The sequence below is a fragment of the Perissodus microlepis genome, chromosome 7, assembly GCF_051167445.1.
Source record: "Perissodus microlepis isolate ML-2025 ecotype Zambia chromosome 7, ASM5116744v1, whole genome shotgun sequence".
Taxonomy (NCBI): domain Eukaryota; kingdom Metazoa; phylum Chordata; class Actinopteri; order Cichliformes; family Cichlidae; genus Perissodus; species Perissodus microlepis.
In genome coordinates, this window is record NC_140467.1 from 27348698 (window position 1) to 27372996 (window position 24299).

General features: G+C 43.7%; 1 protein-coding gene across 1 annotated transcript in view; it reads right to left on the reverse strand.

The window, feature by feature from the left end:
• Positions 1–24299, reverse strand: part of gfra2b (GDNF family receptor alpha 2b) — a 131399-nt gene that overhangs the window by 56958 nt on the left and 50142 nt on the right. The window contains exon 3 of the mRNA XM_084934491.1: positions 10192–10269. Within this exon, the coding sequence (XP_084790617.1) occupies positions 10192–10269 (78 nt within the window). The remainder of the gene's footprint in view (positions 1–10191; positions 10270–24299) is intronic.

Here is a 24299-nt window from a genome sequence, read left to right on the forward strand (position 1 = left end):
ATAAAACAGAAACCTCGCAGCTCAGCAAACAGCTTCAAGGGTTCCTGCTAGCAGGCTCTCAAGACTTAATGAGTTAATCATTTTACATGTGACAGAATATCATACCACAACAAGTTCTCCAAACTTCATACGGACACCACTAACCATGTCCGAGTCTAAATCCGCCTTCACTCCCTAAAAATAACTCTGAGTTAAAAAATAAAAGGATGAGTGTCTGTGCTTCCAGCTGTTTCAGTAAAGTTCATTCTGACTGAACTAACAAACAACATACAGCACTGCTGTGCCTAAACTAGATTATATAAGAATGGATTAACTGCTGGCTAGCTACCTGCAAAATGGAGGATGAGGGTTACTCAGTAAAGTTCATCTTCAGGGTCCCTGATGGGCAGAGACGAACATCGTCACATGACAGGAAAACAATGCCGAAAACAGAGAAACCAGGTGAGAGAACATACAAGATGATCCATCTACAGCAGGAGGTCTGTCATTAATCTGCTGGATTACTTGCTTTGCAAACGTCCTGATTTTGAGCTGGGCACAGATAGATGCAACACGTGGCAGCTCTGTTAGAGTACAGTCACATGATCATCAGCCAGAGCAGAGTGAAGACATGACAGCAACACACCTGCTCCCCGGTTCAAAGGCAACGGTTGCTATAACTGCGGTCTCCAACCGGTGTTCATATGAGCCTCTCATCTCTCACAGCGAGCATCACTTTGGAGCTGACAGCTCCATACTGGTTGCCTTGGTGTTCAGTCAGCCTCTCTGAGGCTCTGTGTGACATAACTATGACCAGCAAACTACGAATCACAGAGAATTTCAACAACCATATTTTCGTTGTAAGCCAATGAGTAAAAACTATGTGTGGTTCATTACATAACACTCAGAAAGTCTGTTTTAATTATGGAAGTGTTGAACTCTTAAATCACAGGTGTCGAACTACAGGCCTCGAGGGCCGGTGTCCTGCAGGTTTTACATGTGTCCTTGATCCAACACAGCTGATTCAAATGGCTAAATTACCTCCTCAACATGTCTTGAAGTTCTCCAGAGGCCTGGTAATGAACTGATCACTTGATTCAGGTGTGTTGACCCAGGGTGAGATCTAAAACCTGCAGGACACCGGCCCTCGAGGCCTGGAGTTTGACACCCCTATCTTAAATGAAGAACACTTTAATTTTGTCTTGTAAATATTTAAATATCACGTGTTGTATTCGGGCTGCTGGTCTCCAAAGAGTAGCTGTGCTGCATCGTGTAGCACCGGGCTAATCCTCATCCTAATCCAAATCCTAATGCCAGTGCTAATCCTAATGTCCCCATTAAAGTCAGAATCAAATGGCTTTCTGTAACTATCGTGCTTTTCACACATTTTTCATTAGTTCATGCTGTTGTTGTGTCGACCTGATGGCGCCGTGTCCAGCTGCCTGCTGCTGCTACACAGAACGTTCAGTGAGATTAAACCTAATCTGCTAATTTCATTATGACTGTGAAAGAGCAAAACACAGGAAATATGCTTACTCTTACTAAAAAAAAACAAAGGGGGTTGAAAAATGCACATAAACAGAATTTTTCTGGTGTGTTGGTTTGACAGATGACTGACAAGGTGTGATGCGTCAAACAGGGACGAGTCAGGCAAATTCAACAAAGGGAAGGAAGCTGAAGAGCTGAAAGAAGCCATTTCATCTCTTTTCCTTAAAAACAACCTGAAGGGGTTTGAAGTGTCAAATGATGTTGGAAATAAACTGAAATGTAACCTCTGAAAGTAGATAAACAACACAGGAGGATAAAAGTTTAGCTGTTAAAGCACTGAAAGAAGTGGCAGCCAGAAAACTGCTCTTGAATCGAAATGAACTCTAAAACTAACTGTTAAAGACAAGTTTTCTTTCTTCTTAAAAACAGAGGCCGGGGAGGGTGCGAGCACTTAATCACTTAAAGCAGAGGAACTCACAGATTAAAGGACTTAGTGAAAAAGTTGAAATGAAGGTCAAAACATGGATTCAGAGATAAGTTTAGGTGGAGCAGAAACTAGAAACTGAAACTTAGGCTGAAGTGGAAGAAGAAATCCAGACACAGTGGAGCGAGAGTCAGCTCATGTCCCAGAGCTGAGGAAATGATGGTAAAAGGTACAGGTGCAGGTGAGATGTAGCATGTTGCAGGGACTTCAGTGGATAAGCTGTGTGCTGATGGAGTAATGACATGTAAATAGCTGAGATCACGAGTCAGGTGACAGCGATCAGACTCCACTGGTCTCCATCCGGTGCTGTGGTGCAGACGAGCTCTGTGGTCTAGGTCACAGTTGGAGCTTTCAGACGTGGACAGGGGTCAGAGGTGATGCTCTGTGCATCCTATCAGAGTCTGCATAAACGTTTGAGGTCCAACAGCTCATCTGTTGGATCGGACCACAGCCTTCACTCCCTATGTGCATCAGTGAGACGCCCGTGACCCTGTCGCTGGGTCACCGCTGTTCCTTCCTTGAGTCATTCTGATAGATCCCGCCCCCGCAGACCAGGAACGCCAACAGTGCTGCAGGTTTGGAGATGTTCTGACCCAAACTGCACCCAAAATCTTCTTCTAATATCAACTCTGAGGACAACATGTTCACCTGCTCTCTGCTAGATCCCGCCCACTACCAATAGCCATGATGGAGAGCAGTCGCAGCGCTAGGCCTGAGGATCCTGCATGCTGACATCCCTGCAGCACCTTACCTGGCTGTCCTCTGACCTCAGCACCGTTCAGGTATATGTTCGGCTAACAGTGAGTGACCCCCTCTATACTGAACATAATTTCTCACTTTGCTGTGATGATGAAGTGAACAGCTGCAGGGAAGTGTCTGAAGTCAGAGTGAATCTCAGAAAAACCCACTTGCCTCCTCTGAACGTGGAGGACGCTGGGCGGACGGTGTCCTGAGCGAGCGCACAGACGAAGCTGCGTCAGAGGAAACGTCTTCCTCCCCTGTGGTTAAATTATCTGCTCCGCTCTCCTTTCTGCTGCCATCAACTCTCCTCACTTTCTGCTTTTCCAAGCTCTCGTCTCACATTTCTCCTCCTCTCTTATCATCTCCACTCCTCTCGGTTTTCTTTCCTCCCGTTGCTCCCTCCGGACCGCTGGCGTCACCGTTTCTTTCCTTTTCTCATGTCCTTTCCTCTATCTATCCTTTCATATTCTCTTGTCTCGCCTCCTTTGTCTTTCTTTCTGTCCCTCTCATATCTCTTCCAGATATAATTGAGCCCAAGCTGAAGTTGAAGTGAGGACAGCTGCATCCTTGCTGTGTCTTTGTATTGTTGTTTCAGATGTAAACGTGGACTCTGAACAGGCTCAGACCTTGATCAGGTCAGAGAGCTGAATAAGGGGAAACATCTGGAGCTGTAGAGTCTCTGAAAACATGCAGAGGGGTGTAATGAATGCAGATTAGGGGCTTTAGAGATGAAGATGAAGAAGATGAAGAGCCCTTTATTTGGGTGAGTGGTGATGATGAGCCTGGCCATCAGCTGCAGCGTGATTGTGTCTGATTAAGTGAATCATGCAGTCTCTGAATCATCAGCACAAAGAGGAAACAAACAAGCTGTATTTAAACCACATGACCATATACGGATGCTTTTCAAAGTAAAACATGTCATTACAATAAATCCAACATTAAAGTGACCACACAGAGACTCTAACTGCTGCTTTTTAGTTTCCACAGCAAGTGCATCTAAACACCATTAAAAGTTGAATACATGCAACACTTTATTTACAACTACAGTATTTCATTTTAAGATAATTAAAAGAGTTAACTTGAGCTAAAATGTTATCCATGACGCTGAGCTGCAGATGTTCAGATGTTCACTGGGAGTCCATCAGAGTCCCAGAGGCTGAGATGGTTTGAAGATGTGCAGAGGAGGGAGGGTAGAGGATTAAGGTGGAGCTGCAGGGAGGAGGAAGGAGTGAAGGAGGACATGAAGAGGGCTGGTGAGACAGAGGAGGATGCTGGGATAGCTAAAGGAGAAGAACTGAAATTTTATAACAGGATGTTATAAAGTTATAAATGTTATAATTTTTAACAGAGTGTTATAAGTTAGTGAAATGCACCCTGGGAGTTGTAGCTGTTCACAGGATTTTTAATTAGAGATGTTCTAAAATACTGACCTTCGTGCTTGTCCGGTGAGGTGATGTAACGTACAAGTTAAAGGACGTTTCATTGTTTGAGGGTCAAAGCAAGTTTTGGTAAACTTAAATTCTGCCCTGGGTCCCAACCTGATCAGCCTAACACCAAACTCCTCCATCAGAGTGAACCTAACAGAGTTTGACTCAGACGAACTCCCAAGTTGCTTCTGTTGCATTATAATCACAGCTGTTGCTTCTGTGGGCTTTGCTCTGCACATTTCCATCTTTGGGAGGATGAACTCTCAGCTCAGTGGCTGCTGTGTAAACTGAGTCTGACAGCAGCCTCTGGGTCTTTCTGCAGGTCTCTGTCCAGCATCAGCTTCACTTACAACACCTGACAGTGTAACACTACCTGCTGCTCACTAAAGTATTCTCTCATATCAGATCACATACCTGTTACAGCGCCGCCTCTCTTGCTGCTTAATGACTGCCTTACTTTCTAAGACACCAGAGCTGCTGTCAGTTTATCACTTTTTGTGTCTGTGAACACAACATTTCATCCAAACTCAAAGTTTACCAACCCATCTATCCACCCACCCACCCGCCCACCCATCTGCACATCCATCTGCACATCCATCTACACTGGCTGTGCGATATGACCAAAATCTCATATCCTGATATAAGACATTTATTATCCCGACAACAATACATATCACAAAAACTTTACATTTTCTGTAAAGTTTGTGAATCTCGGGTTATTTACCGTAATTGTCGGGCTATAAGCTGCTACTTTTTGCACAAGCTTTGAACCCTGCGGCTTTTAGTCAGGTGCAGCTTTTCTATGGAATGTCCATGATTTTTGTGATATCGTAAGACGATTTGTTTTGTTTGTCCCGCTGTTGTACGGCACTACGTTGCCTGGCGGAAGGGCATGTGATCAGACACACAGTATCGGGGTTCAAGAGTGGTATGTTGGTCACATGTCCATCCGCCAGGCAACATAGTGCCGTACGAAGTAGCGCGAAAAACAAACTTCAAAGTAGCGCTACACATTCAGCAGGAGGCGTGGATGACGAGCGGCGATAAACTTGCGAAAAGCAAGTTATGCTCAACTCCACCAGTGGATTCTGACAGCGTGGAAAAGTGTGAAAACATCCATGATTACCAACGGATTTCGAAGGGCTGGACTGCTGCATGATGGAGAGGAGGACACCGCCACGGCCCTTCTGAGGGTGTTCGACTCTGACACTGACAATGAGGATTTGTTTGGTTTTGAAAGTGACAACGAAGGAGAGAAGCTGAGAGTGGATGACGTAGCCATCCTGAGCCTGTTCGTATCCGACACTGGAGAAGAGGACTTTGGTGGTTTTAGTGCGCAGGAAGATGGTGGTGAATGACTGACTTTTCTTCTTGTTAAAGCCGTGTCACTGCACCTGAGCCTAAAAGGTAGTCCGAATCTATTTTTCTGGTGTGCTGTAGGTTATTGTTATGTACTACATTTGTTACTCATTTATGAAGCACAGTACATGTTTCGTACTTGTAATTACCGCTACTTGTACATATACCTAAAAAGTTATGCAAATATGTACCCCTAATTTGTTTTTCAAAATATTAATAAAAGGGGTGTGTCTCCAAACAGCCATCTCTTTCCTGACAATTCCCTTTGTGCATATTCTCTTACATATGATAAGTCAACATTGAAACACCTGCGGCTTTTAGTCAGGTGCGGCTAATGTATGTACAAAACAGGATTTTCCCCTGATTTTAGCTTGTGTGGCTAATATTCAGGTGCGCTTTGTAATCCGGGAAATACGGTACTTATTAAGCTCTGTTACTTTTTCTGTCTCAGTAACTTTACCTTACTGGGTTACTTTGTCAGATTCTGTGTTGCAGAGTTTGACCTAAATATTCTGTTATAGGTTGCACATGAATTTTGCAACTTTTAGGAATAAAGTATATCATCACTGCTTTGCTAACACACCCCTCCACCCTGACCTCCACTCTGTGCTAATTTTGTGATTCTGGGGAGCTTTGCTGTCGCATGTTTCAAACGTGATGAATGATGACTGACTGAGGGACACCGCCCTATCGTGCCTCTTTGACTCTCCAGATCTTCAAAATAAGCTTCATGCTTTATTCAGTGAGACCTGAAAGCAGTGACTGAGACCATGAACTCATCAGGATGATGTTCACTGAGCTCAGAGATCAGGGGAGTGGGAGGCTCAATCGCTCAAAGACTTCTATACAATCAGACAGCCAGAGGAGTCGCCCCCTGCTGGCCATCAGAGAAATTGCCAGTTTAAGACAACTGTGCAGTGGATGGCTACCTACATGCATGTTTCATGTGTTCAGGTTATGGCTACACTGGACTGATGTAGTGCAGACAGAGGAAAAGGTAGCAGGTAAAGTGGACTTGGCCTTTATTGGAGGTGACCTCAGGTGGGCCCGAGAACTTGATGGATGGACCACATATCTACATTTGCTGTGGACTGCTGCAAGTACATCAGTTGCTCGCAAAGGACAATTTGACTTCATTCATGTTTCTACTGACATGACAGGAGCTGCCCCCTGCTGGGCATCAGGAGGAACGCAGGTTTAAGGCGCTTCAGTCTGCAGACCCACAAGCTTTGCCCATTTTTTCCCCCTCTGGTGGCGGCGCTCCGAGAATGCAAACAGAGAGTTTGTTTAGAGGAGATAACAATATTTAAATTTTATAATCAGGTTTGCAGCTGCTTGTACGAGCTGAATCATTACAGCTCTAATTCGCTGCACACGCTAAAGTATTCTCACTGCGCCTCGAGTCTGCAAACAGTTAACAAGTTCTCGAGTACACACACTCACACACACACACACACACACTGTATTCACAAAAACTCTGTCACGCTTAGCCTTTCCCTCCAATCAATTTGCGACACTCTTGTCTGAAACGTACTTTAATGTTCCAGGGCTCTTTCTTCTTGCCACTGCTGTTTAACACACTTCTATATGATCCTCTTATCCCCCCACCCCCGTCTTCTTTTATCAGCATGGAGCATTCGAGCTTCTCTCGCTGCACATCTTCACATCATGCAGTCAGACTCCTGATGACAGGTGATTGGACTGCAAGCCGGCCCCTCCCCACACGCGCCTCTCCTGCACGCGTGCAAAGGAGCGGCCACAGATTAATGTTGTGTTTGGTGACGCCGTGTAAGAGGAAATAAGGGAAACTTTACACAACACCTGCACCAGTGTCCTCTGTGTGTCTGTGTGTGTGCACCATGTTTACATGACTTTGTGAGGACCAAAAAATGCTACTATAGTTGCAACTTATGGGGACAAAGTGCCCGTCCTCACGAGTCTGAAGATATTTTTGAGACTCAAAATGTGGTTTCAGTGTCAGGGTTACAGGTAGGTTAGGATTATGGTTAGGGTTAGACATTAATTTTTGATGTTTAGGGTAAGCAGCTAAGGAAAGGGTTATGTCATTTAGATGTCCTCACTAAGATATGAAGACAAGTGTGTGTGTGTGTGTGTGTGTGTGTGTGTGTGTGTGTGTGTGTGTGTGTGTGAAAGAGTGTGTGTGTGTGTGTGTGTGAAAGAGTGTGTGTGTGTGTGTTAGGAACAGAAAGTGCTTTTGAAGCTGTGTTGGTTGCAGCACTCCTGCGTTGACCGTGTTGTTTGTACTCGTGTTAATCTGAGAGAGCAGAAGCCAATTTACAGAGCCGTGAGTCTATTTCACAGATGTTTGACCACACACACACACTAACATACACACACATACACACACACACACACACACACACACACACAGAAAGAAAGTGTAAATGACGCTGTATCGCTCAGGGCGTCTGACATTTAAACACTCCTCAGAAACGTGTGAGACCGAGACGGAGAGCCATGCACAGCTTTAATGGAGTCCTGCTAACATGCTGACAGAGAGTGAAAAACACATTTTTAATACATCGATTCATTTAAGTGCATCTTTTCATGAAATCCTCCATCGATGGCATCCAAAAACATCTTTTCCATGTTTTATTTTTTGGTGCTGGCTCATTGCATGAGGATAAAGAAGATAACTCTGCAGGGATCCTGTGGTGATGATAACTGACTCATCAGCAGCCGTGATATCAACAGCGAGGAGGTTCTTTGGAACGTATGAAGGAGAAGACTGAACACACACATCCAACAGTTTCACTCAGTGACTGCAGGGCATTTGAACCTCACAAGCAGCTTTCAGCACCTTACATGACCCTGGTAGATTTAGTGCCTGACCCTAACCACGTCGCTGTTCTCATTTCATCCTTCAAACATTCCTGATGAGCAACTATGCGTTACATATGCCTCAAGAAAAACCAATACTTTACCAAAATCAGTTTATTGAAACTCATTTAAAATTTTTGCCATTTGCACTTCAGCGCATCTGAGAAGCCCAGGTGGTACCAACAGTCATGTGACACATGATACAAAACTAGAATAGGTCCTAAAAACTCCCTGAAAAGCCTTTCAGTTATTCAAAATGCTGCAGCAAGAGCAGATTTCTCCTATATTGGCTTCCCTTCATTGGCTCCCTGTTAAATCCAGAATTCAAAATCCTGCTCCTCACATACAAGGTGCTGAATAATCAGGCTCCGTTTTATTTTAATGACCTTATAGTACCACATAACCCCATTAGAGCGCTTTGCTCTCACACTGCAGGCCTACTTGTTGTTCCTAGAGTTTTTAAAAGTAGAATGGAACCAGCTTCCAGTTTGGATTCAGGAGACAGACACTATCTCTACTTTTAAGATTAGGCTTCAAACTTTCCTTTTTAATAAAGCATATAGTTAGGACAGGATCAGGTGACCCTGAATCCTCCCTTAGTTATGCTGCAATAGACGTAGGCTGCTGGGGGATTCCCATGATGCATTGAGTGTTTCTTCAGTATGTGTTTATACATCTCTGCATTTAATCATTAGTTATTATTAATCTCTGGCTCTCTTCCACAGTGTGTCTTTGTCCTGTCTTCCTTCTCTCGCCCCAATCGATCACAGCAGATGGCCCCGCCCCTCCCTGAGCCTGGTTCTGCTGGAGGTTTCTTCCTGTTAAAAGGGAGTTTTTCCTTCTCAATGTCACCAAAGTGCTTGCTCAGAGTCTGATTGTTGGGTTTTCTCTGTATTATTATAGTGTCTTTATCCCACAACAGAAAGCATCTTGAGGTGACTGCTGTTGTGATTTGGTGCTGTATAAATAAAGTTTAATTATGTTAATACAGGTGAGGATAAGTGAGATTCATATACCAGGACATGTGAGTATATTTCATTATCCTGCCATGGTCTCACTCTGGATGTTTTATAGTTAGAAACAACACGTAACTCTGCCACTGATCTCACATAACACTATGATTACACACATACAGCAGCACAGCAGAGGACCGTGTGCTCCACCAGCAGCACTCTCCACAAAGAGATGCGCTAATCAGAGCTTTTTATTGGCCACTAAACGAGCCACACCACCCACACCTGTGTGCTTTAAACAAAAGACTGCATGACGTTCCAAATCTGTGAATACTTTAAACTTTCCACAGCAGACGTTTCCACAGAGGTGCAGTAAAAAGCAACAGAAACGTAACAGTGGGAAAAAACTCGAAACATGTCACATTCAGCTCTCCAAAAAATACTTATGAGCATTTTTGCAGCATTTTTTCTGCATTTAATAAACTTAATATTTCATAATTTCATTAAGAGTAATCTGCAGGTTAATCAATAATGAAAATATAATAATTAGCTGCAGCCCTGAGCACATTTCCATCCCCACACTGATCCATGTGGGATGTCAACGATATGTGACAGCCTGTAATGAAAAGGAGCAGAGGTTATCTCTCTGCCCTCTGAATAATGAGCGCAGTATGTAGAGGCACAAACGCATTTTGGACGGAAAATAGGTTTTTATGAAAGAGCTGCTTCAGCTGCACGCTCTCTCACACGTCTGTAATTACAAAGACGCATTCATTCACGCACTCACAGATGGAGCGAGTGGCCCGAGCTTAATCAGCCCCTCCTCCACCCACACTAACCTAGATGAGTGTGTGTCCGTTGCTTCAGTCTGCTCCCACAAACACACACACACACACACACACACACACGGTGGCGTTACCTGAGATGATGGAGGCATGTCTGAATTCCTCAGAGAAGTGGATCGGCTCGTATGGAGACGTCTCGTAAAACTCCTCCCCTGAGGAACAGAAAACAGAAACATGTTCAGTGTACAGTCCCAACCGTCTGCATCTACTTGCGCACGACCTTCAAAGGTCTCCTGTCTGTGCATGAAAACGTTTCTCAACCTCCAGAGCCAAAAACCCAAACCTGCAGTTCCTCTAACGACCAGCGCAGGCAGCAGTGAGTCCCCATGGACTCCCATGTTAACTCACCTGTTTAAATTGTATTGTGGTAACTTTGGTAAATCATCTGAACATTTGACCTGGTGTCAGTGTCAGACAAAATACTGACGATAGCCTTTAGTTTCACACAGAGAAGCAGAAGTGCTGTGGTTTAATGATACTGTATATATATTAAAAATACACAATAAACTTAACAGAAATGTTTGTATGAAGAAACATAAGTCCGCATGTATGATGAGCCTCTGAAGGTCTGACCTGAAGTATTTTACATTCAAACCAGAGTTTTACTGGAAGCAGTAACCATCAGAAATCACTGTGAGCAACAAAACCCACCACAGAGTGCCTTCTTACAGCTCATGGTGTTCCACAGGGCTCTGTCATTGATCCTCTACTGTCAGTCAAAGGGGCGTGGCCTCTTTGACTGACAGGTGGATGGTGACACAAGCAGCTGTAGCTGCTAGCTGTCTACTAGGGCTCACCTGAACTCGACCTCTGGTCTGTGTTTGTGCTTTTGGAGCCTTTTGGAGTCTTTTTAATGACCAATAATATGGCTGCTGTGAAGTTACTGTACTAACAGAGCGTCCACGAAGGCAGAGCTTCAATTTAGATGGGTTTTTTTTTTATACAATTAGGGAATGCAGACTATTAATCACACAAATATAGTCCAAAAAACCCAAAATGGCGACGGCTGAAACACTAAAACCTATGTACAAAATTGCGTGCCTTTTTTTTAACACCGAGCCTGTTAAACATTAAAAAAAAGCATGATCATTTGTCTCCTTTTTGAACATTGTGTTGTTTCGAGAATGAAAGAGAAATTTAATGTGAGAATTTGTTGTGGGAACAGTAAAAAAAGCTCCTATATGACAGTTATTTTCTCTTCTCGATCATATGCCCAGTAATTTTTTTCCTTTATGGGACTTCCACGCTGAGCCGAACCCGACTGTCATCCTTTCTCACGTTTCTAATTTTATTGGAGCTTTACCGCCAAAGGTTTCTGTTTGTCAGAGAACGCCGTGTTCACACGTCTAAAATGAAGCGAGGACGACAGACAAAAGAAACAGAGCGCTACAGAGAAACCAGGCCTGCAGCACTGAGTCACACACTCAAACAGGAAAAGAGCTGGATCCGGATCATTCTGGAAACTTATCATCACTGCAGCTCATTTAAATCAGACAGAAAACAAACATGGCTGATTACAAAGCAATCTACATATCACGCTTCCGAGAACATTCAGAGCAATTCAGTAGCAGTTTCAGTCCACAGGAGCACAGAAAACAACTGTTGACAGCAGCTTTGGTGTACCTGATCTTCTGAAATATAAACAATTTAAGGCTTTAACAAGCTACTGTGACATCATTCCACTCCTTGTTTCAGCTCTACAGCCATTCACGCAGTCATCGTGCAGTGAAGCATGTGTGGAGCGTAGAGAAGCTTACAAGAATAAAAATAAATTATGTAAAAATAAAGTTGTGACTGATGTGACTCACACTGAAGTTTCTGAATTCAAAAATAAAGAATGAAGATGATGGACATCTTTGCTTTTTCTTCAGATGGTTTGAGCCGTCTTTTGGGAATACCCACAGAATTGGTAACCTGACAGCAGATGGACCGCTTGACAGAGGCACATCTGAACTCTTTCTTGGAAACTGACTGAAAACTACTGAGCACTGCGTCTCTATGGTCGGCAGGTAATTGGATGAAACATCTGTCTCTAACAAATCAGTCACCTGGAACTGTTGAAAAGTTTTTTCTGGAGAAAACTATTTGCTTGCTCTTCTCTCAGAAATCTGAAGGGACAGATGTAGTCGATACATATGCAAGGATGCTCTTCATCGACTACAGCTCGGCATTTAACACCATCATCCCCTCAAAACTTTCCACGAAGCTCGTCGACCTTGGGCTGGGAACACCGATCTGCAGATGGATTCTAAACTTCCTCACAAACAGGCCCCAGGTGGTGAAAGTTGGTAAGCACACCTCCTCATCACTCATCCTAAACACAGGTACGCCACAGGGTTGTGTGCTTAGCCCCCTCCTATATTCCCTGTTCACACATGACTGTGTTGCTAAACACGTGTCCAACATCATCATCAAGTTTGCGGATGACACAACCATCATAGGCCTCATCACAGGCAATGATGAGACGGCCTATAGAGAGGAGATGATGGCGCTGTACGAGTGGTGTCTGGAAAATAACCTGACTCTCAACATCAGCAAAACTAGAGAGATGATAGTGGACTACCGGAAACGACCAGTCAGGGAACACCAGCCCATCCACATCAACGGTGTCAAGGTCAAAAGGGTCAGCAGCTTCAAATTCCTTGGAGTCAACATCACTGAGGACTTCTCCTGGACCCTTCACACAGACACTGCTATCAGGAAAGCTCGCCAGCGGCTTTATTTCCTGAGGAGGCTGAGGAAGTTTGGCATGAACGCCAACATCACCTCAAATTTCTACAGGTGTGCAATCGAGAGCTTGCTGACGAGCTGCATCACAGTTTGGTACGGAAGCTGCTCTGCCAGCAGCCATAAATCACTACAGAGGGTGGTGAAGGCAGCAGAGCACATCACTGGCATGAGGCTTCCTGCCATTCAGGACATTTATCTTCAGCGATGCCTCCGTAAAGCACACAACATCATCAAGGACCACAGCCACCCAGCACATCAGCTCTTCTCCTTGTCACCATCTGGCAGATGTTACAGGAGTCTGTCTGCTCGGACTACAAGACTTAAAAACAGTTTTTACCACCAAGCCTTACGACACCTCAACCACAACACTTAAACACACACAACACAGTCCACAGGACGCACTCAGAAGCTACCCTGCAGCTTCACAAGTACTCTGTTTAATCTGCACTGGTCACTCCACTTTATTGTTATTGATATTTATATTTAAAAAGTGCAATACTGTAATTTTCTGCTGCACATTCCTGTGCAATATCCCATCTGCCCCCCCGTCATATTTCTTTTCAAGATTTTCTTATTTAATCACTAGTGTACATATATTTATATTTATAGATACATATATATTTAGTCATCTTTTCTCTTTCACGTCTCTCTAATATTTTGCTCTTTACTATTTTTCTATTTTTTTTTAATTATTTTATTTTATTTTATTATATTTTCTTCTACTGTACCATGCTGCTGAGTGACTGCTGCTTGTCAAACACATTTCATTGCAATGTTGACCCTGTGCTAACTTGCATATGACAAATAAAACTGAAAACTGAACAAAAACCTGTAGGTGTTCCTCAAGGGTCCGTTCTCAGGCCTCTTCATCTTCATGCTTGTTGCTTCATAAAGTCTCCTAACATCAGAGCTGAAGATATGACTGATATGGTATATGATATGGTGAAAATCTATATATGTGTTGTATATACATGGACAAACTAAAACACAACAATAAGACTCTGTACTCTCTACATCACAAAACTCTGTTTAACCCTTACATACTGTTCAGGTCAGATCTGACACATTTTGACCTTTGACAGCAGTAAAATACCCTAAATTTCATTATTTCAACCTGAAGTTTGATCATCTTTCTCATAGTGACCTAAAGGTCATATACATATATAAAGGTTATATACATTGAGCCTGCTCCAAATTAAAATTGACCAGTGTTTACCGAGACGTATTTTAGATCCACCCGTCTGAGTCAAATCAAGGAAAACAGTGATTTGGAATCTTTAATCTTGAGACCGGCACCAGCTGGACAGGACCATGGTTACATTCTGCTGCGAAATGAAACCCATTACTTCCTGTGGCTTGCGCTTCATATGAAAGGTTTGCAGCTGCAGTGACCATGGCGTGTTGTGTTTTGAGTGTAAAAGCACGCAGTACCCATAAAGACCACGGCTAAGGAAATGACAGAGCAGAGCGTTACAGGCCGCATTCGTCCCCTGTGCACCTGCAAACACAAGCACTGTGAGGAGTCACCTGAGCTGCCATTTCAGTGAGTGCAGGAAACACCAGTCAATCTCCCATCACCGCTCTGAGTGCTCAGGAAGCAGTTCGCAGTCAGTGTAAGTGAAAAGTGTTGATTAATGTTAAAGGAATATTGGTAATTATAGCTGGTGGACATTAGGGTGTTTTGATAATGTAACAGTGAGGATATATATTTATTTTGTAACAATGCTTTTAATGGTTATATAATAAATCCCAGCAGATCCAGGGTGTTGTTGCAACTATCAGTGAAATATGCTGAAGTGATTTTTGCTAACACAGGACCTGATATTGTTATTGAAACATGAATCATCAGTTTAAAAAAGCCAGGCCTTCTTCAGTAACTGGAATCATTGTTTTTTTATCACCAAACAACAAATTAGAATCAAAAGGTCACTCACTCAAAGTCCAATACACAAAAATCTACACATCAGAGCTGCAGGTGAGCCGATTCATTTAACATCCACTTGAAGTGAAACGGTCCTCCTTCCCCCTTTAGAGCAGAGCAGGAGCGACAGGATTCCTGTCTCAGCCACATATGGAAATAATTTGTGGAATCGTTTATTTTCAGCAGGCGAGACGGTTTTAATTGTGTCTTCACAGGTCTGAGGAAAAAATCACTCAGACAGCTGCAGCTCGTCCACACGGCTGCTGCCAGAGTCATCAAACACACCAAGAAATTGGATCTGTCCTTAAATAACTGCGTGTCACAGCACACATTCAAAATCCCTTCACCTCTTCATGCAGAGGCCCCCTCCTCTGCATGAAGAAGCAGGTTGCCCAGGAGAGGTCCGCTCAAGGTGAAGTGGATTTTATCTGCTGAAGCTCTCAGCTCCATTAACCTCTTCAGGCCCAGCAATGAAGTGGCCGTCTACGAGCACCATCTCAGAAAATGATCGAAGATTTTTTTTTTTTAATTAAGTTTGGCAGATTCCTCAATAATATCACTGAGAATATTTTAGGCCTTTTTAGGCTGAAAGTTGCTGTCTGAGTAGGTGCAGGTACAGCTGACAGCTGATGATGGAGTCTGTCGACCAGCAAAAACCAAAGGAGACTTTCTTGTTTCCACTAAAGCTGATAAAGTTTTTATTGTTTTTTATGGAATGAGCTTTCCCCACCTCACTCCTCTCTCAGTAGTGTCTATACAACCTTCTCAAACTATCATTTAGATTTTTGTGTGACTCATCCTCCCAGGACACTGTGCACCACTGCACAGCCGGAGCCTGGAAAGACAAAGTTTCCCACAGAGATCATCGAGTTTTACATCTGTTTTCATTCCTGAGTTTCTGCATTTGTGAGAATGCTCGGTCTCTCCTGACACGTCACTACCATGTGCCATGTTTCAGCTGCTGTGAGAGCTTTGAGCAAAACCATTATCTTTTCCTAAAACTAACGGAGCCATTTTTCATGCCTAACCCTTACCTGCAACAGAACGTCCAAAACATGAATGACACAAACAAACAACCCAGCGATGATCTACGTAAAATTATACTCTCACAGTTACTTTGCATAACTTTCAGATAAATTTACTTCCTGCCATAGCTCTGCATCTGCCGTACATCTTTAATTTGCTGTAATGTTGGATAAAATTGGAATTACAGAAAAAACTTGAGACTTTCTCTGAAGGGACTCCTGTTTCCTTTACAACATCATGACCAGTGCTGTGTTTGTGCTGTGCGGGGTCCATCAGAGATTCCCGTCAAACTGTTGGTACAAACGCAGCACGGGAAAGACTGAACGTGACGTCACGATGATCTGCAACACCGTCAGCATCACTTTCTGCTGCAGAAATGCTCACAGAGCAGAGAATGAAACCCACAGACATTGAGAGTCTGAGAGTCCACACTGTTGGATCAGCAGGGAGGTTTGAGGGCCAGACCAACTCCTACCAAACTTCTTCACCTGAACTTTACACCTGTTAACAACCAGCTGTGACCAGCATCATTGAGACTGAATGACTTAACTCTGAAAACCTGTTCAATTCAATTCAATTCAATTTTATTTATATAGCGCCAAATCACAACAAAAGTCGCCTCAAGGCGCTTCATAGATACAGAGAAAAACCCAACAATCATATGACCCCCTATGAGCAATCACTTTGGCGACAGTGGGAAGGAAAAACTCCCTTTTAACAGGAAGAAACCTCCGGCAGAACCAGGCTCAGGGAGGGGCGGCCATCTGCTGCGACCGGTTGGGGTGAGAGAAGGAAGACAGGATAAAAGACATGCTGCGGAAGAGAGAGAGGTTAATAACAGATATGATTCAATGCAGAGAGGTCTATTAATACATAGTGAGTGAGAAAGGTGACTGGAAAGGAAAAACTCAATGCATCATGGGAATCCCCCGGCAGCCTACGTCTATTGCAGCATAACTAAGGGAGGATTCAGGGTCACCTGGTCCAGCCCTAACTATATGCTTTAGCAAAAAGGAAAGTTTTAAGCCTAATCTTAAAAGTAGAGATAGTTTTCAGCTCCTGTTTCTGCCTCACAAGAACAAACAGCCTGCTACATCCTGGAGGGTTTTGGGGTTACTGAGGTCGGGGCTTTCCAGTTTGATCTTCCATCAGAAGCTGCTGCGCTGCTGCTGTTTCTCCATGGCTATGAAGCCCGCTAACACAGGTAGGAAATAAAAGTTCCTCAGGTCAGTGCTCTGCTAGCACACATTAACACTGACTCCACATTTTAATCGAATACATAGCTGCAGAGCACATTTTTCAGGTGTCAGGCCGCTGTGGAGGGAAACCTTAAGAAACAGTAACAAACAACTCCATCGACTCTCAGCGTGACTTTGAAACAGCGTGTTTGAATAGGAAGTAGAATCTGTCTGTTGCTTGTTGGAGGGTCTTTAGAGGAGGAAAGCAGAACAGCAGAAGCTCGATTTTCTAATCCTGACCCACTTTTAGCTTTTAATGCCTAAACCTAACCAAAGAAGACAAGTAAGGCTTTGCAGGGTCACACAGGCCTACAGGCGACTGAAGACGCCACGCCAACCTCACTTGACCAGGTAAAAGAAGCCTTTTCCAGCCAATGTGCGAGTCCTGCTGGATGTCACTGGGTAAACTGTTTATAAAGAGGACGCTGCATCGGAGGTTCATGGAGCTGGGATCACAGGAAGGACTACAAAGCAGAATGGTGGGTTTCTGGAACGTGTATTCCAGTTTGATCGAATTAAGTGGAACAAATTTCCTCTCAGTGTGAATCTGGTATTCTCATAAAAGATGGAAGAGGATCGCTGACTCCCTGTTTGAAGAATGTGGAGCGTTGCATGCTGCTGCGTGCATTAGCACTTCCTATATATTTATACCTGAGCTTTAAGCTGCATGCTCTCTCCCACACAAAACATACAACATGACAGGCAATGAGGCGGCGGGTGGGTTGTAATTATGCAAGCGCCTTTGTTTCCATCTGAACGTGTTGGGCTGTCAGCAAGTCTCCAGCAGCTGTTCCTTCACTGCAGCATATACATAACACTGTGCACTAACACCTCACAGACCGACCACCGCATGTGATCACACTTCCTCAGTCAGGACAATCCAAACAGGAAGCTGGATCTCTGCTGCATCACAGCGCTGTTCTCCTCACTGCACACCTGTCTTTGTTAAAGAGACGTGTCCACATCAACCGGTGCTCGAAAGCTGAGCTGATTTCTTTATTAATGAGTTAATGATGGAAACGTAACCGGCTACAGAAGCCGTGGTTTCAGGCCTCTGCTAGCAGCTCTCACAGGTTCCTGTCACAGAAATGCTAACTGAAACCAAGAGGAAACAGCTTAAACACGTGTGTGTGTGTGTGTGTGTGTTTGTGTGTGTGTGTGTGTGTGTGTGTATGTGTGATATCAGTGTGCTGCCTTTGACATATTACGTGATGTTTACATCCTGATGTTCCGCTGCTCAGCCTGCAGCAGCTGATATGAGCTCACCGGTGCCTGCAGCACACGAAGGCTGGAAGTCTGAGTGGAACCTGCTGAATTTAGTTATTTCTGTAGCTCAGAGTTAATGCTGAGCTACAGAGAGCAGCACCAGCTCCACCTGTGCAGGTTCACACTCTGTTAACCTTAAAGTTGCCCATTCACTTCATACAGGAATCCTTAGGGATGGGAATTAATAACAGTGTAGCAAATCCGATTCTGTTATCAATATCAGTTATCAGTTCAATTTCTTATCAAAAATTAATCACATGCCACATGCTCAAATGCGCGCATGCTGGAGGTATTTCTTCTCTTTTTTATGATCAGTTTTAGGGTCATTACTCAAAAAAGTAATTATTGCACATATTATACGGAATACTTTTCTTAAAAGTAATGCAGTACATTACTTAATTACACCCAGGATAAAGACATTTGTTACACTACTTGTTACGTTATTTTCATGTTACTCTGTAAAATAATCTGAAACACACTGTCTCATTATCACCAATCAACAATATAAACCTACAGACTACAGCCCCACACACCAACACAAATCCCTGTCCTAATGAGGACACACGTGATCTTTCTCTTAGTGTTTAGGTATGAACACAAGGAATTGGACTACTGGGAACCGTTCGCTACAAGAACCGGTTCTCGATTCCCATCCCTAGGAATTCTTTTACAGACTTAACAGTTCCAGTTTTCACCATCGTCCTCGTTATCATACAAATCAAACTACTTCTATTTAGACTACTCTAAAACAATAAGCATGTCGCGAACTTTGAACTTTAATTGCATTGTGTGATGGTCCTGATGAGGGAAACTCTGCTTTTTTAATGATGCATGTGTGTTTGAGCAACATTGTCTCAGGACCAACCCTAATCAGGAACCGGTGCCCAGGGCAGCTCCTGATCTCGCCAGGACCTCAGCCATCTGGCAGGTGGGCTTAACGAGACTTCCAGTGAGTGACTCATGTGAGGCTGTGTCAGTGCATCATCCCCTCTTCTACATACAGCAGGTATGATGCTCCTCACGTCACGTCGCGTGGGTCACGTGTGCACGTTCTCAGTCCGCAGCAGGACGGTGCTTCCTGCCGTATGATCATTCCTGAAACACTGACCTAACCGCTGCTCGCCACAAACACTGAGTGTGATGTTGACATGCGAGCTTAGCAACACAGCCGCCAATCAAAGAGCTTTCATCCTGCAGTTGAAGCGGAGAGCGGCTGATTCCGTGAAATGTCACATTCAGCCAGCCCTCAGATGCAGGGCTGGGTGAATGTGACATTTCACGGCGTGCTGAACCAGGGCCTCCAAACCACCGGCTCCCGTTCTTCTTCTGCTGCTGTTTTGTTTACAGGTCTGCACTGAGCCTGGAAACCTCAGCGGCTGATTTACTGCCGCATTAACGCTGAATCCCCCCCACAATTGTTTTCCACCCGCGAGCATTCGTCTGGCATTTAGCAGCACCGCGCCCCCCTGCCATGCCGCTGGCACCGCTCCTGCCTGTAGTTACAGAGCTGAGATCATCACATCCCGCCGAGTTTCAACTAATTTACTCTCACAGAGTAAAATGATAGTTTGAGAGAGACAAACCGAGCTGCTGCAACAATAAACAGAGGGAAACACTCCTGCGCCTCACCTGCCCGTCTGATCTCGTTTCATGTGCCGAGGCTTTGACACCAGATGCTCGCTGTGTTCATGAGGAAATAAGAGAAATGCTGACTCCCGTACGGGAAGGATTTCTGATCCGGCAGCCTCTGTAAATAAATGCTGCCTATTTCTGTCCACAGATTGGTACTGAGAGCAGATGAAAGGAGAGAGTGCCGCTGTGTGTCTGCAATTACTGCCACGAGCGGCTTTTGCATCCTAAAAATGCATTTTTACAAAGAAACAGCAGAGAAAAGGTCACTGTGACCGGATAACCAACTCTGGTAATGATGTGAGGAAGAGAAGCTGAAAACGTAGGGCAAAACCAAAAAATGTTCCCATATTTAAATCAACCATCACAAAACTCCAGTTACTCCACCATTGTGGTGTAGCTCACCTCCATCTGGGTGTTGTCATTCTAGAGTAGCTTTGCATGATTCTGGGAGGGGCTGCAGTTCCTCAGATGCCTCTGTGACATCACACAGACCCGAGCAGAAAATAAAACGTAATAAACGGAGTGTTTAGAGCATTTACATGGATCACTGCACACACACTGAAAACAATTAACTGAATCAATGAAATAAAAAACTCGTTAAACAGTAAAAATATGAGTCTGAATAATTATATTTGGTTTTATGAGCATATCTAAAGCATCACTGAGTTAGCTGATATAATCTCAGAGTGTGCACGGCTCGGTTTGATGTCTTAATGACTCTTTACCAGGCCATAGCTATTGCTCACCTTTAATAAAAGAGGAAAGGAGTTGAGCTCAGGTTTGGACCTTGTAAACAATTTGTCTGTCCTTGCTCTCACACAGCTTTATATATTCTAATTGTCATTCTTCCCATTTTTCACTGGACCTGCTGCAAACAGAGCAACATACACTGAAATAAAAAGCGAGCTTCCAAGCAAACAGATGCGCAGCAGCCTTAAAGCAAGCCAACAAATACATGCAGTGACCTTAAGATTAAAAAGGCGGCGTAATGAGCGGTTACGGAGCGCTGACATCATTTTAATGCATGTCCTCATTTAAATTTTCCGCTCAGCCATACAGTTAATGATAACACAGCGACTGTCTCCACCTGAAGGTTAATTATCAGCAACGTGTTCCTGAATGATGAGCCACCTCGAAACCAGGAGAGTGTGTCAGGAGCAGAGGAAGTAGAATCATATTCTAATGAAGAGTGTGTGTGTGTGTGTGTGTGTGCGTGTGTAAACAGAGCTGCTGATTTCAGCCCACAGGCACACACACCTGCAGTGGCATGCACGTGTCCAATGACTGCCTGTACACATTATGAATACCTGGTGTGAGCTGCAGTACGTCGTACTGACTAATGTAAATACTCTCATAGGATCAACACCTTGTAGTTTCAAGCAGACGAGACTTTTCGTTTGTGTCACGCTCAGCAGAACTTCCACACATGTTTCCTGTGAGTCTTTGTTTCTGCTCGGGTTCTACAAAATTCAAATATCTGTTTTCTTCACTTCAACAAACTGTCAGGGTTCCTGGGTCGTTGACCCAGTATTTTCAGTTCATGTTCGCTGTTTATCTTCTGTATGTTCCACTTCCTGTTGTATTGTGTTAGCCTTACTCTGTGTGCATTATGTTCTAGTTCTCTTCCCATTTATCATTAGTTCATTATGTTCAGCTGTTCACTCACCTGTCTCTAATCACTCATCATTCAGCCTGTGTACTTAAGTCCCTCGGTTTCATCAGTTCAGTGTCGTGTCATTGATGTTGTCACTGCTGTCTATTTCACGTGTTTGCCTTTCAGTTCAGTCATTCAGTCAGTCAGCCAGCCTGCCTGCCTTCTTCCCCGTTCTGTTCATCCGTTCATCCTGCCACTCCAATAAACACCTTAATTCTCACCACGAGTCCAGCGTTTGGGTCCCTCTTCTCCACATCCACACAGCAACTCCTGACACAAACTACTGCAAAAATGAAGCACGGATTCCTCAAACTACAGCTGTATAATTAAACTCACTGCATAAAAACAGTACTTTTACAATTAGAACAGATATCGCTCTGTCTTGACTGACTCCGCCCCTAATTCCTTAGAGCAACCTAAGATTGCATCAACTCCCTGTTGCTTTACCATTTAATGCTGGAAGGCAACCCGTCTCCCTTAAAGCAGATGACTTGTAAGCTGGAGAGAAAATGGCAAAAAGTCAGAGCTCTGTTGAGCCAACCATTCCTTTATCGTTAACTAGTAAAGACTTCATGAACTTCTTCACAAGTAAAACTGTAACCATTAGAGAACAAATTACAGATGTAACATTATCTAAAGCTACTCTTAGTACCATTGATATTCATTTAGTCTTTTTCTCCAACTGATCTTTCTAAGTTAATTTCAGTAATTAGTTCCTCAAAACCATCAATGTGTCTTTTAGACTAGGGTTGGGGGATTGGACGAATATATCGACTATTGTTTTTACAAGGGCGATTTATTTATTCATTTGCCCATCAGTAAGTTTGCTAACAATGATGGAGCTAATAGAAGCAGTCAACAGAAAAAAAAAATAATAGCGCTGTTTTAACAGCACCCTCTTTCATCTGTGAGCAAATGCACCCTCCTCAGAGTGCGCCCAAATGCTTGTTGATGGAGCTGCAGAAGCTAGTGATCGCCGCATACTCAGCCGGATGGTGGACACGTACATGCTCATGCAAATTAGTCGCGTTTGAGTACTTTGCTCGCACTATACGTCTGGACAAGTGGCACAACGCTTTGGTTACATCCTTAGGTTTACCTCTTTCATCTGGTTTAGAGCCAAAGAAATCCCAAAATGGTGACTTCATATTCTTTAGTCAGCGTTAACATGCCGTCATCACGACTAGCACGATTAACAATTAACCCATCTGGAGCGCAGACTGAGTCAAAATCCTTGAAATGTCTCTGTCAACGCATTTCGGGCAGTTTGTCCAAAGTTTGTTCATTCTGCGCTCCAGATGAGATTATTGGACTGATGATTTTCAGTTGGAAAATGTTTACATATCGCCCAACCCTATTTCAGACACCATTCTTACAAGACTGCTCAAAGAAGTCCTACCATTAATTAATGCTTCAATCTTAAATATGATCAACCTATCTCTAATAATCGTACCACAGGCCTTCAAGCTGGCAGTAGGACTGGGCGATATGAGGAAAATCTAATATCATGATATGACAGACAAATGTTATTTTCAACCATATAGTGCCAAAAGTTGCACTTATTCAAATTGACCATTCAATGTTTTCGACTTTGTATACTAAAAATCTGAATGAATTGAAATGTTTTATTTAACCATCAGCTGCACACAGAGGTTTTCCACGAATGAAAATACTGTGACAGTAAGTCTCTGTCTGTGGTCAACATTAGACCTTCAACAAACACAATATCACAGCAACAAAAAAGGACATTAAGCAAGAATTCACGAGACAAAATAAAACAACTGAAATTGAAAAGGTGCTCTTTGTGCTTATAACATATAAAAATTGTAATATAAAAAATGTGATGACCACGAACAGTAGAATGGAAGAGAGAGCCTTCAGTTTTCAGGCCCCTCTTCTGTGGAACCAGCTTCCAGTTTGGATTCAGGAGACAGACATTATCTCTACTTTTAAGATTAGGCTTCAAACTTTCCTTTTTAATAAAGCATATAGTTAGGGCTGGATCAGGTGACCGTGAATCCTCCCTTAGTTATGCTGCAATAGGTGTAGGCTGCTGGGGGATTCCCATGATGCACTGAGTGTTTCGTCTTCACTCACTATGTGTTTATACATCTCTGCATGTAATCATAAGTTATTATTAATCTCTGGCTCTCTTCCACAGCGTGTCTTTGTCCTGTCTTCTTCCCCCAACTGTCCGCCCCTCCTGAGCCTGGCACTGCTGGAGGTTTCTTGCTGTTAAAAGGGAGTTTTTCCTTCCTACTGTCGCCAAAGCGCTTATTCTGTTTGTTGTGGTATCTCTGTATTGGGTATATTGTAAGGGTATTTACCTTACAATATAAAGCATCTTGAGGCGACTGCTGCTGTGATTTGGTGCGATATAAATAAAATTGAATTGAAGTAATGGATGTTTGGATGCAGATGTTTTGAATCACCCTGAGTGCTGAAAGGCTCCAGTGTGAACTGCTCTGCTGTTTTCAGATGCATGCGTGTCTAACCCCGCCCCCATAACTTAGTTAGTGACAGCCTGATGATGAGGAGGAGTGATGCTGTACAAGGACTCTGTCAGCAGCTGGTCTGATGAGCTGCGGCTCCCGTGTGAAGCTGCACGCCTGCTTCTTGTCCAGCCTGTGCGTGTGTGTATGTAATACGCTGATTTTGAAGAATCTCAAAGTGCTTAGTTGCACTCCTCCCTGCTACTCCTCTCTCCTTTCACTC